The sequence below is a fragment of the Cinclus cinclus genome, chromosome 2 (genome assembly GCF_963662255.1).
Source record: "Cinclus cinclus chromosome 2, bCinCin1.1, whole genome shotgun sequence".
Classification (NCBI taxonomy): domain Eukaryota; kingdom Metazoa; phylum Chordata; class Aves; order Passeriformes; family Cinclidae; genus Cinclus; species Cinclus cinclus.
The window spans coordinates 45,081,283-45,095,479 of NC_085047.1; the positions used below are offsets into that span (position 1 = coordinate 45,081,283).

General features: G+C 39.2%; 1 protein-coding gene across 1 annotated transcript in view; it reads right to left on the reverse strand.

Moving 5' to 3' along the window:
• Positions 1-1,529: 1,529 nt before the first annotated feature.
• The window catches only part of EXPH5 (exophilin 5), a 34,138-nt gene continuing 21,470 nt past the window's right edge, over positions 1,530-14,197 (reverse strand). The window contains exons 5-7 of the mRNA XM_062514641.1: positions 10,112-10,160; positions 8,443-8,569; positions 1,530-6,838 (exon numbers count right to left, since the gene is read on the reverse strand). Of these exons, the coding sequence (XP_062370625.1) occupies positions 1,530-6,838; positions 8,443-8,569; positions 10,112-10,160 (5,485 nt within the window). The remainder of the gene's footprint in view (positions 6,839-8,442; positions 8,570-10,111; positions 10,161-14,197) is intronic.

The window sequence follows — 14,197 nt, forward strand, 5'->3', positions numbered from 1 at the left end:
ATTTTATTGGATTAAAAAGCATATAAAAATATGGACCATCATTTCAGACCATATATGAAATTAGAAATAAAGTAGAAGAAAATGTGTAATTATTTAAAAATATCTCTTCTGGCTTAGTGAGCCACTTCTGATTTTTCATAAAAAGAGAACAAAGCTTAGTTAGAAATTTAATGGCCAGGGACAAGTTTTGGCTACTGACTAATAATAATATAATAATTATAATAAATAATAATAATACATTATTGTCGTGGCTGAAGAAGAGACAATGGAACATGTTTAAACCCATTCAGTTTAGAGGATAAAGAGTACTGTAGTCACAGCAGGAACAGTTGAAAGACACCAAAAAGGGATGGTAATTTAACAAAGGGCAAAAAGTCTTTCTTACTGTTTTTATTTACTTGGCATGTAAAAAGCTACCAGTCTGTATGGAGCAGTGGTGCCCCAGCCAAGTGCCCTCTCAGGCTGCCCCAGGTGCTGCTGCCCTGAAGGAGCCCAGTGGCTGCAGGTGCCTCATCCTGAGACCAGCCAAGCAGAGGCAGCTGCAGAACTTTGGGACCTCACAAATTGTTTAGGTTATCTTCTCACTACTAGGACAACTAGGACAATTCAACCTATGAGGTTAATACAAGAAATCAACAGGCAAAATATTTTTTTATATTACAGATTGTTTAAAGTGTCTGACTTTTAAACCAAATTTACCTATTTCTAAGTCAAAGGCAGAAATCTGGCCAATCATGTCAACTGTAACCAAAGCTGTGCTGGTTCTGAATCTTCCATGTCTGGAAAGCAGATTTCCATGCTCAGCTGTGTTTCTTTTGGTCAGTTTCTTGGTGCTGTGCCCCGAGTTGAAATTTTTCTCCTACACTAGAAGTACTTCTGCAACTCACATTGCTCATTGCTCTTGCAATGCTGAAAAGTCCTGGTGGAATCTGCCTCAACAGCACAGCAGAACAAATGCCACCAGGGACATTGCTGCTACGCTTCCCAGGAATGCAGAAAAAGAACAGTAATGCAGAATACGCTGTAAAGATTCCACAGGTTTCATTTCGTGAGGATATTTGTTCAGTGGGAAGGATTAGCATTATCATACTTGATGATGAGGAAGATCGGAGAAACAGCAAATTATCAGCAAAGTAACTTCTTGGTTTTCTGTTAAGTTCTGTAAGAAAAAGCTAGAATTTATCCATTCCAGCACTGCGTAGCTGGCAAGAACCTAACTACTGCTTGCTGACTCAGAGGAAAACCATCCCTGGACTTACACTGCCCAAAGCTCCACAGCTGTTTGCCTTCTATTATTTGGGGAAGGTTTTTTTTAACATTGTTTTTCCCTGCTAAGAGAAACAGGAAAGGTGAAGCCACACATTTAATACAGAAGTCAAACGCTCAGCTAATATAACATACAAACTCCCTTGAAACTAAGGAAGCTGTACCAATTTATAGCAGCACAAGAACGGGCTCAGTGTATTTGACATGTTTTTGCCCGCCCAGAAACTACCACGCTATTGTGCCCTCTCAGTACCATAGTCCCTTCATAGCTCTGATTCTTTATCTATCTCATCTAGGTAATATTCATCATCAGTGGTGGTATCACTGTCTGAGTCCGAGTAAGCGGCTGGGTCTTCCACGTAGGTATCAGTCAGCTCTCGGGGGGACGAAGCAGCTGATGACATTTTGCTCCCAGCAGAACTCGAGCTCAGCAGCTCAGCCCTGTTTACAGAAGAGCTCTCTGTATCTCTGAAAGCACTAGGGTTATTAAGAAGACACGGTCTCCATAATCGCCCCTGTGTGAGTGACCTTTTGATATTTTCCAGGAAAGCCAGTTGTTGCTCTTTGCCAAATATACCAAATTCCACAGATGGATACATTAAATTTCTAGTGCTGTAACATTTTTCATCATCTGATGCCCAGTTTTCATTCTCATCATAAGACAACAGCTCCGAGTAAGATTTAAATCTCTTCCCTTGTATGCCATCTTTGGGTAGAATACTGCTTCCTGAGGCAGAGGTCCTGAGGGAATCTCGAGAACAAATGCCCTCAGAGAGGTGACGTTCACGCTGGCTTTTCGCATGGCTCTTGCGCAACTGATAGCTATTGAGGTTAGCGTTTTCTAAGCCGGCAGGCTGAGAGGTATTTTGACACTGACCAAGCACTGTCTGGGAAGTCAAGTTTTGCTCTGGACACGTGTCTGCCTGCAGGCAGCTATTTACATAGGTGTTGGAGTTTTTGTCAATTAAAAGTGTCGAGGGAGGAGCGCAGGCATGACTGCTAGCTCTTCCTTTCTCTTCATCCACTGGGTATGAGGTAGTATCACTGGGAGTGATGGGCTGGCTTTTGTTTTCTAACCTGAGATCAAGTGTTTGGGAATTCTTATTTCTTGTGGTTACTGCTTTGTCTGGAAATAGGGTTGTGAGTCTTGGCCCATTTTCCATTTTCACTGCAGTTTTTTGAGGACCAATGGCTTCCTTCTGGGTGTATGAACTTGTAAAAAGCCTCCTTTTGGTGTTAACTAGCAAAGAAGGATCATTCTGATTTTCAGTCTTCTTATTATCAGCTGTTCTTGGAGTATTCTTGTCAGAGTTCAGACTGTGATTCTGATTTTCATTGTCCAATTCCAGGAATGGCTGGTGGGAATCCGTTGAAATCAATGAGTCAAGGGACATGTTGACCTCTAAAGAAGGAGCACTTCCATCATTCTGTGAAAAAATGTTACTTATGTGTGGTTTGGGGGGTAAATTTTTACTTGAAAATTTACGACTTGTTTTGTAGACAGCTGCCAATCTATTTTTAATTGAAGATCTGTTTTTCCTTTTTTCTATATCTTTGACTTTGTCTCTTGTGCAATCAGAGAGAAGCTTGTTCTCATCTTCTGCACCCTGTGTTATGTTCTGATCTTGTGTAACCCTAAGGACTTTAATGTTCAGGTTGCCCTCACTATACCTGTCTGATTCTGGAAAACCACTGTAAACTTTACCCATATGAGAATTCAGTGAGTTTTGTTCTTTTTTAAGTTTTGAATTCATTACGTCATCTGCATCTGTGCTAGCCACTTTGTCTAGCTGAAGTAATGGATCAGCACTGGAAGCTGTGCTTACCTCAGATGCTTTGCTTGGAGACTGTGGAAGCACTTTGCTACAAAAGTTTAAACCATTCTCCTTTTTCCTTGAACTGTCAGCCCTTAATTGCAGTCCACTGAATTTACTATTACACGGAGGGGTGGTTCGGTGCGGGACACCTACTCTCTGTTTAATTTGGGCAGTATCCCTGTACACATCTTCCATGGGAGTTAGTGGCACATCAGCATGCTCTGTGTTACCACTCCTTCCAAGAGAGCTCTTCTCTCTGGAGCGGAGGAATAAACTGTTCAGGTTTTTCTTGTTCACTTTTGGGGGCTGAGAGCAACTTTCAGAGCTTCTCTTCTGTACAATATTTTTATTTGTTGAATTAGAATATAAAGGATTCTCTAAATGTCTGTCTGGCTTGGGAGGGGTTGATAAAGTGGACATTCGTGGTGTGGCTCTTTGTAAAATTTCCTTCTTTTCTTTTACATGTATTTCTGACTTTTGGCTCCTCAAAGTGTCAGAAATGGCTCTACCTGACTTAGCCACTATTGCAGTGGATTGTGGGCCACCAAAAGAAATTTCTTTTGTCACCACATCAGAAAATACATTTTCTGCTAATGAAAGACATGCTGAATTATCTTTCTTGTTAAGTACCACACTCACTGACTTCTCAGAGCTAGGGGATAAGTGAGAATTCTCTTCTTCACTATCAACAGCAGTTCTTAAATTCTGAGGTGTGACCAGAACTGAAGATACTTGGTCAGAAGAATATGAAGGCATCTCTTTTTCTGAAGTAGTAGGGGAAAAAGCATTTGCTAAACTCACGAGACCTTCATTTTTCTTGTTTTGCACTCTTGGTGACTGAGCATTTTCTTTGGGACAAGGTAGATCTGCATCCTCTGAATTATCTCTAAAGAGGCTACAATATGTTTTTGAATGCCTCCGTGGTAGAGTGTAATAAATTGAAACTAGTTCATGATACTTGACGTGATCTTCATCAACGCAAACTGTAAACGTGCTTGTGGTTTTATATTTCTGCAAAACATTTCCCCCCTCCTTATAATCTGAAAACACAGATGATTCTCTTCTGCTTAGATGTTTACATCTGTCTGTCAGATCAACTGATGTACTGCTACTTACTGAATCATTATTATTTTTGGTTAAAGGACTGTGGTAATCTTTGTTACTTGTGGCAGCATTTAACAATGCTGATGTTAAAAAGGAACATTTTGGGTCTAAACAAGACACATCTCTTTGACTAGAATAAGAGGTGTCAGCTCTACGCAGAGTTTCAGACCTTAAACAATCATATGTGGTTCTACTTTCTCTAGGTAAAGAGATGGGCGTCTCTGACATAATACTACCAGCAATGCTAGCTGATTTTCTAGGCAAAGTGTAATAAATAACAAGGGGGTCAGAAGATTTGGAGCTGTTTCTGACAGGGGAGCCAGTAATACTGCAGCTACTGGTATGTCTTGGTGAGCTGTCTTGCTTGTGAAACCTTCTGATACAAGGTGAAGTACTCCTCATTTTTTCAGTTCCTTTTTCAAGGCAAAAATAACTTAAACTATTTTCAGAGGTACTGGGGTCTCCATCAAAGCTATGCATATAAATATTTCCAGAATTTCCATTTCGTGGAGAACTAGTAGTGAATTGTCCATTACAGTCCTTAAGTTTAGTAACTAAAGTGCTTGCATTTTGCAGTTTTTTCTGTGAAGTCTCTTTGCTAACACCTGCTCTACTCACTTCAGCTATTTTCACCCCTTCTGCTTGAGATTCAGTAACAATGCAATTTACTGAAGAGCTAGTTAGTGTTCCTAAGCATTTAGCATTGTCTTTATGAGAAAGTTCTTGGGGTGAGTTCTGTGAGAAACTAGAAGAGCACTCAGGAGGACAGGAGAATATGCCTTGACAGTTTGGTAATTTTTCAGTGGATAGAACAGAAGTAACATTCAGTAGTGAGGACTGTCTCTCTGGAGTAGCTCTCTTAAGGGCTTCTGCACTCCAATTATCCTGTTTGATGCTCTCTTTTTGTGCTGAATAATGCAGGTTATGTTCCCATTCTTTCTGACTCGGAAGAAAAGGTTCCTTCCTGCTCCCATCAGCTGGCAAAACACAGGGAGGCTGACTGAACACACTGTTGGGTGGGCAATCATCTTCCTTCATTTCTACATTTCTTTTATCACTATTTGATGAGTAAACTTTTGCAGTATCTCCACTGGCAGTGGCTCGGGTTTGTCTCTTTGATGTCATTGTATTAAAGAGAGATACATCTCTTTGCCACATGGCAGAAGCAGGGCTGTTAGAAGAAAAACTCTGTGGGTTGATGTAGCTCGTGTCTGCTCGTTGAGGAACTGACTGTAACAACGTGTCATCAGGCTGTTTCACACCTTCAACTTTTTCCAGGTGTGTAAAGTCTGCCTTAGTACTCCTTTGGGTAACAACAACTGAATTCCTGTTCAGTCCTGTAGGTTTTGGTTGGTCCTTTGAATTAGGAAAGATTGACTCATCAGTTCTGATACCAGATGAAGAAATGGAAGAGTTACAACTTAGCCAAGGCTGACAACCCTCAGTGAATTCTGAAAAATTTCTGTTTGCACTTCTCATCATCCTTTTGATACTTGTATTTTCTGGAGAGTACGTATGAAAATCGTTCTGCAGGCGTTGTGAACCAAACTTGGCATTCTTTGTATGTGACCACTGGTGGTCATTTAAATTAGCCATAAACGCTTCAAAGCTGGCATCAGGGGAAATAAACACTTCATCACTGTAACACAGAGGAATGTCAGCCCAAGAAGGATATCTGTCTTTTCTTCCGTAAGAATTTTTTTGGTTTGCATACAACTTGCCATGAGAAGAGGTATCTCTATAGTAGGATCTAGAGAGATTATTTTCTGATTTGTATAAAGGATAGTTTTCCCAATTATCAAAGGCCAATGGAGAAGTAACTTTGTCAGGGCAACTAACTCTACTAAAGCAATTACTGCTTGAAATAGATCTTCTATAGTGGTGTTTTGAGTGGTAACTTGGGTATTTCTTAGTTTCTTGTAAAGAGCTGGGATATCTACCATGGTCTGTAGCATGAAACTCCATCAGTGATTGAGTTCTAAACATTGTTTCTGGAGTTTGTTCTGAAGAGTCTGGTGTGTTGTTCCATACAATAGAAGACAGAGGAATCCTCTTTGGGTTCTGCCGACCAAACCTTTGTACAAAACCATTCTTGCTCTCCCTTGGCAATGGTTGCTGTAAACTAGATGCTGATAGCTGATCAGAAGATACTGATGATGGACATCTCCGAAGGGAACACACAGAGTAACTTCTGCCAGCTGTATCCCTGTTCATACAACCCTTGTGCCTAAATCCGCTGTTCTGTGTCACGGAAGGGGGATATAAGCTCCCTTCCGAAGACCGTCCAAAAGAAACCGCAGACAGCCTCCTGCGGTGCAGACGAGGATTTCCATCGACTGCATCACCATAACTGCAATCTTCTTGAAAGGCTGTTTGGTGCCAGTTTATATATGCACTGTGTAACTTCCTTGGTCTGATTAAAATCTTGTGTTCATCTTTGGCCCTCAGTGTTCTCAGTCCATCTGGGAAAAATGTGCTAGGTATCTCACTCCAGTCATTTCTCTGTTGCCCCCTACTAGCAGTCTGCCTCTTTGAAGTAGGGAATGCACTACTACTTTGGACATTTGATGATGCACTGCTAGTAGAAACTGTCCTGTCCAAAGGGTCTTGGGTTTGTTCCTGGGCCAGCTGGTCATCCAGATCACTTAGTACTGCACAGGGAAAAAAAAGACACTTGGTTTTGTTTTCTTTAGTAATCTTCTAACTGCTTATGTTTAAAAGTTTCATGTATTACATTAATAATCAGAACTGGCTTTAACAGGAGTCAGTGTCTCAGCATTCAAAACCCTTCCAAACCACACATTCTTCCTCCATAGGACCTTTCAGCAGTCATCCATTATGACTACAAAACAAAAAATGCTCTCCTCCATGACTACTCTTTATGTAAATGTTAGTCTTTATGCTATTTAAAAGAAGAACAAAACAATTTGAAGTCTGAGTTCTCACTCACACACTATATGTGTGTGTGTATGTGTGTGTGTGTGTGTGTGTGTGTGCGTGTGTGTGCGCGTGCATAAACCTTCCAAATATAATCTGTATGCAAAAAAATCCCTGAAAATAATTCACTAGGTAAACATGGACCTTCCTGTGTGTCCACAAAGCACAGTTATGACATAACTGTAAGAAAACAGAATCCTGCAAATCATCAAACAAGCATATTCAATAGTCTGGCATGTCCACTGTTTGTTTCATTCATAAAAGAAGTTCTCTTCTGAATTGTATGAGCACTGAAAATGGCATTTTCTGGATAAGAAAGGGTTATTAAATAGTTAGGAAGCTGTGATTCAAACTAGCAACAACTATGTGTTTGTATGAATATATATAGGCAACCTCATGAACCAGAATTAAATACTGTTTAGCTCAATTAACCAAGATATTCAGTCAGAAGACTGACAGCAACATTATTAAAACTATTTTTATTGTCAAAACCAATTATGCCTTTACTAATTGTATTTTACTATTTTGAAAATACCACACATTATATACAATGGATGTGATTGGTTGAATGAATGGTTTTGTTACAGAATTTCCTAATCCACTTAAACATGTAAGACTGAGTGATTGGTCATTACAGACCTGTTCTAACACTACAAAAGCATTAAGAAAGCACTGATAAATATGTATAGTTGGGATAAAATGTGATCCAAAGGTACTAAAATTCTCCATTTTTCCTAATTATCTCTTCAGCACACAAAAGAGAAGACTCCTGAGAAACTCAGCTTAGAATAAGAAAAAAGATGAGTTGTTTCTGAGTCTTCCATTGGGAGGACATGAGCCAAGCTAAAAAAGAACCTTGAATCTTTGACTGGGGGTATAAAAAGGCTCCCAGAAAACAGAGGCCATAATGCCTCTTGCTTCTGTGGTTTGTGGCTTTACAGTGTATAAAACCAGGGCCAGTAATTCATCATTAGCAAAATCATGCATGCAGGAAACTGGGATAGAATTCTCACATAACCATATGTCTACATTTAAAGGGTGCAGTATGGGCTCCTGGCAGAAAGAGCTGTGCACAGTCACATGGGATTCTTCTGAATTGTATCAGTATGACATGAAATGCATTCTGAGAGTGATCACTGACATCTTCTGAAGTCAGTGTTGGAGTAGACATTCTGCTGTCAGATGAAGACAACGAAAAGTAGCCACTCTGCTAGAAATGAGCCATGTTTTACAGCCTGTGCCTTTGAAGAAAATTCTCTAACAGCTGCTTCTGGTAACAATACTATCAAACAATACCAAAATAAGGGCACACACTTACCACTGAAAATCTCCTTCTCTAACTGTTCATCCCATTCCAGTGTGCTTTTCTCCATTGTTTCATTTTGGTTTGTATCAAAAGTATGACCTCTTATTTCAGTTGACACTGGGGAATTACACATTTCAGCCTGTCAAAAATTGTAAAGGTAACCTAGTTTCAGAACATGTGGGTTCAAATCACATTTCACGCGTCACATCACAAATTGTATCACAAAAGTCCCAGAGGTGAGCAAACTGTCACTCTATTAAGTAATGTATTATTAAAATACACAACTGAAGGTTGTAAAATTGCATGCATTTTATAGACTTCTACACATATAATAAGGAGAATTACTCATCTTGTCCTCATCCCATAGCATGTTTTGGATAAGGGCATAGTTTACTTATTTTATCCAAATGTATCCTTAATGCATTGTATCTCTCAATTTAGTTTTCCACAATCACTTCTCCTTTGACCAGTGTATTTTAAAATTCACACACTGACCTCCCAACAGAGATTTAATAATTTAACACTACAGTCCATTTTGTTACTGCAAGACAGCACTTAGTGGTAAAAGTGGGGAAAATGTTATCCTATTCCCCATCAGTGTTTGGATTACATGTTAAACTGAGAGGTTCTATCCCACCCATATTTCTCTCAGCTCACAGTCTCAGATGGTGGAAGTGTAGACCAACTGTTTAACTGCTGAATTATTTTAGCTGAAACTCTTCCTCCTTTTTTTCAAAAAAACCCCACCCTACTAGTTTTTTGTTTGCCATATTCATAATATTTTACTTGTCTAGCTATAATGTAGCTTTATATAATATGTTTATATAAGAGACAGGATTCTCTGATAAGATCTTTGCTCAATCATATATTAATGTATATTATCCCCTTGTTTTTGAAATATGAGAGAAGGGAGGTGGCCAGTTTACATCCTCTGTGCCTTTGATTATACACTGTATACCTTCTTAGTCCCCTCTGTGGTTATACCACCCAACTAAAGATGAGGAAAAAGATGTTAGTAATACAGGCCAATAAAGTAATTAATATAGAAAATATAATCCTTGGAAGAAAATCTGCTATTTCAACATCATGCACTTAAATGACATCAGAAATAAATCTGTTGTTTTATCCTTAAAATGAGCTTGTGCTTATAAAATGGAACATCCATCCATCCATTAAAAAAAAAAATCCTACTTCAAAATTTACATTTACACGGCAACTCTGTGCACAGAAATTTTGCACAAGAGGTTATAGCTTACTGCCTGTCCAAGCCAGCTTCTCTTTTTCATCCTTGTACAAATGAAATAAAACAAAGTAAATACACCAGGTTATTGTTTAGTGTGAGTTGTGATCTATTTACAGGTTGATTACAGTTGCCAAGATACGTGAAGGACTTGACCTAGGAAAAGATCCATGCAATTATTCTGTCATTATGAGAGAACTGAAATGTGGCAGAGCCAGACGTAGGGCCTAGCTAGAAAAACTTTGGACTTAACAGACAAGCTCAGTCTACTACATGCAACAAGTTCACAATACAGATAGTTTACTTTATTTAGCATTTAAAACAAGAACTGCAAAAATACTATTTAAACAGATGTTAAAGCAACAGCCTACACCAAAGGGAACTAGTTTTTGAAAAATCTGTATTTAAACATTGCAGACAGTAAATTGATAAGCTACTTACTGTTGCCATTTCTTCCACTTTTGAGGATGGGCTAACGGAACTGTCATATCTGTAGGCAGAGGGATTTAAATGTTGGCTTTGAAAAGGAACTTGATCTAATTTCATCAGGCAGTGAATATCCAGAAGCATCTCATTTTAACAACTACTGAGAAGCGTCTGAAGAAAACTTGATCTGTGAATAAATCATTCCCCCCCCCTCCCAAGTCCTGCAAAAATAAAGTGTTGGGAAAATGAACCATTTAGTTTGGCCTTGTCAGCTTGCAAACTTCATAACTGCACAGCCAAAAATGAACTCAACCTACTGACATCTCAGTGTCTAAAACAGCCATAAAGTAGTTGTTTCAATCCAGCATTATGGTAAGATGGTATTCATTCTTTTTCCAAACAACAATAATTTAGTGGGTACTACTCATAGCCTAAGTTATATACTTGTTAATCTCTGAGTGGTTTGCATCTGCAATTCTATGGTTTCTCTCTTCCATTTCACCCTGCTCAGATGCAGAGCTGTGCTCTGTCCCTGAAAAGGAGGAGAGACAGACAGCAGATTGCTTTCCGTGTGAACTTTGGAACTTGCTGCTACTTAGCCAAAACAGCCTTTATTTACCAATTTTTAAGACATGGTAGAAGGTTCATCTGCTTTCCTAGGCTATTTAAGGCTGCAAGGGCTTGGCAGAGAAGTGGCTCGAGCGTCTGTGAGTAACGCAGTGGCTGGAACAAGCCAAGAAGCCCTGAACATAACAAATACTCTGATGGGCTGACTTGCAGACAAACACAAAATAAACGAAAGAAACAAGAACAGGACTAGACTTCACCGAGTCTATTTGAGTCTGAAGATGCTTGTTTTACAACTAAGCAAACCCAGTCCCTTCAAAAGCCCTGAAGGAAACATTGTTCAGCCTGTGCTTATTGCCAGTTCTTCCTTGTCTCCGAAACTATTTTTTCCCAGGAAGTTAATTCTTGGGCGAAAATGAAGTAGGGAAAAGACGGTTCTGCTCAGTCCTGTTTGTCTCAAAGTCTTTTTGAATGACCTTGTTCTGAGGCTTTTAAAACCTCCCTGTGCTCAGGCAGACTACTTTATTGTGCTTCTACAGCAAGTATAAACCGGCTTGTTGGCAAGTTCTTTGTGGCCCAGCCTTTCCTCCTGAAGTGCTTTGTCATTTGTTTGCAATGTGCTTGCAGGCAGGGAAGAACAGTTGAAAGGTGCAATTTGTTTTTGCTTCTGTAATTGTGAACTGTAAAACCAGGATTCCTCTCTGACATGGGGTCCAACTGAAACCAAACAAGCCTGTTGACTTCAGCGAGCTTAGGATTTGGCTAGACAGTCTGAAGCTGAAATTCCTAATTTTTCCTCGTCGCTCTGAATAAAAACAATCATTAAATCAAGGGGTTACCTCTCCCTTTGAATGAAATCTACAGAACCAGAACTCAGAAATGTATGTAGCTTTTCCTTTAAACTTAAATAAAGTTGTGTTTTAATGCTTCTAAAACAAATTAAGAACAAAACTTATATTTCAGAGCTTTTACAATGATTTCCTGCAAATTAAGTTTGGTAAAATCCTGTGGCTTAGCAAATTACCTTAATTTTACTTATATGCATAACAAAAATGCAAAAGCTTTGTTAGAAGCTTTCTTCTTCAGCTTTACTGTGCAAAGCCACTCTTTGGCAAAGCCGAAGAACGCAAAGCTCTCCCCACTTGATGTTGTATTAATTGCTCCTTGCAGTGAACCTACACGAAGTAGACATGTTAAGTTAGAAATGTCTTCTGATAGTCTAGGCAAAATTTAAATTTTCATTTGCACCTCTGGCACTATTCTAAATTCATCTGTGTCTTTATTGTCACTGCTCTCTCAGAAATAACTGGTCATTGCATCCTGCTTTATTTTTCTCCCTGCTATCTTTTTCTGACAAGGTAATTTTAATCTTTCCCTATGCCAATTTCTTCATTTCCCAAACTACCTTATTATTTACTATGAACTGTTTTAAATTTTCCATCATTTCAAAATTAAAATTCTTCTTACTTTCAGAGAAATATTGCTTAATTTTAAGTAACAATAATTCAGTTTCTTCTGCTAATGACACTGAGCAATGTTTGCATTATTTTGCACACAGTGCATATACATATATTTGTAAATATTGTCTATTATTCATAAACAGGAAAACAGCTAAATTGGTGTTCAAGTTCAGAAATATTTGCCATCTGGAAAATTCTCCTTAGTATGGAAAATGAGAAATTATATTTTATACTTTTCCACTTACATACATATGTATCTTTTTACTGACAATCAAATGTAAGATTAAAAGTAAAAGATGATTATCACTACTGTTAACAATAATAAAAAATCCATGAATTAAAATCTGCTGTGAATTAGTATTTCCATAGAGGCAAGGCACCTGTCTTCCCCAGGCTACCACCAAGCTGTCTAATGTCAGTATAATCCATTTTCTTCAATACTATTCTTATCAGTACTACATAAGAATACAACTAAAAACCAAACACATGACTCACATATGCTGAAAACACAAACAGCATTTTTGTCCAGGTTGAATCACACTTACCTATTAGAAAATAGTAAGGATGAATTCAATAACACTGAGACCTCACCAAAAGTGATCAAACATTTTACTGCCTTCAGACTACAGTTACAAACCTTTTATTAGCATCTTCTGTATCTCCATGTAAGCACACTCCTTCCTCCAGCATCCATGATTTACTCTCACAGTAAAAAAACACCGCAGCTGATGAAACTGTCTCTCCAGAACTGAAAGGACCCTCTAACCAGCCATTAATGTTTAGCCATTGAAAAGCTTCTGCCAGTTAGGCTTACCGGGTTTACAGTGCTGCGTCCTATAGTGTTTCGCTAGCTCTCCAAAATAACTCTACCTGGTCAGAGGCAGATTATTTCAGTGCTTTGCCTATGCATAGAGCAAACCACATGCCACGGCAACACCTAGAAGAGGGTGGGGGAAGTTTTCAACAGAGAGGCGTGACTAGAAAATGTAGCAATCAGCTCAGTTACACGTCAGGATTGACTTGTTTATTTTTCAAGTTATGCTCGGTCAGAAATCAAAGGCATCTGAGCCTGAGATATGATACATTTTCCATGGAAAAGCCAGATAAACGCACACCAGAAAAGCTGATGTAATGAGTAGGCACAGCTTGGTTTTTTGCCTTCTTAAATTAAGAAATCATTTCAGTGCTTAGATTCTACAGCAAAGCCTCGACCTTCATGTGTGCATTGACTACCTCTCTGTGCACCAGGATAAAGCCCCATGAAATCTGATTCTCGGTTACACAAGTGTCCCTTTATTCTTCAGGGAAGACTGTGGCCAAGCGTTTCTGTGTTCCAGGATGAGGGACATTACCAGGTCACATGAAAGAGGAAGGAGAAGATGTCAGGCATGGAGCAGTGTTAACACTGCATATCCTTTTTCTGTGCTGTGTTGTTATGTAAGAGAATTGTTACCAGTGAACATCCACAAAGCTAACCTCACATCCTCTACTCAAACCTCTCCTTAAATCTCCTGCTTTGATACAAACACTCCACAATAGTAAGCTGCTCTGTTACAAAACCTACATATCAGACTAATCACAATTTCTTTAGAGGCTTGCATTCCTTGTCATTGTTTATTACAGCTGTTCCTTGTCTTACCATCATGCCAGCGGGCAGACCCAGGCACAGACCAGAATACCAATCTGGGACTCACTGAGTGAAAAATCAGCTTTTTGCACCAAAGATCTTGCACCTTTATACTTAGATTTCACAGCACTGCACAGTGCAGCTCTAACCTGTGATTGCCAGTCCCAAACAGTACCACAAGATGCACATAAGAGCAGTAAGACTTCACTCACGTGTTGCTAACATACAGCCATACAGGACAAAAGAGAGAACAGGCAGGCTAACCAGCCTGACTGTAGCTTCCCCCACCCGTTTCCCTCCAAACAGCAGCTTCAACCCTGGGAATGGCAAAGGAGAAGGATGCTCTTTGAACAGCAGCTCCAGAGCTGCATATAAGACCATCTTTGGTTCAGAAAAAAAAAAAACAATAAACCAAAGCAAACCAAAGTACTGAAACCAAAGCATTGA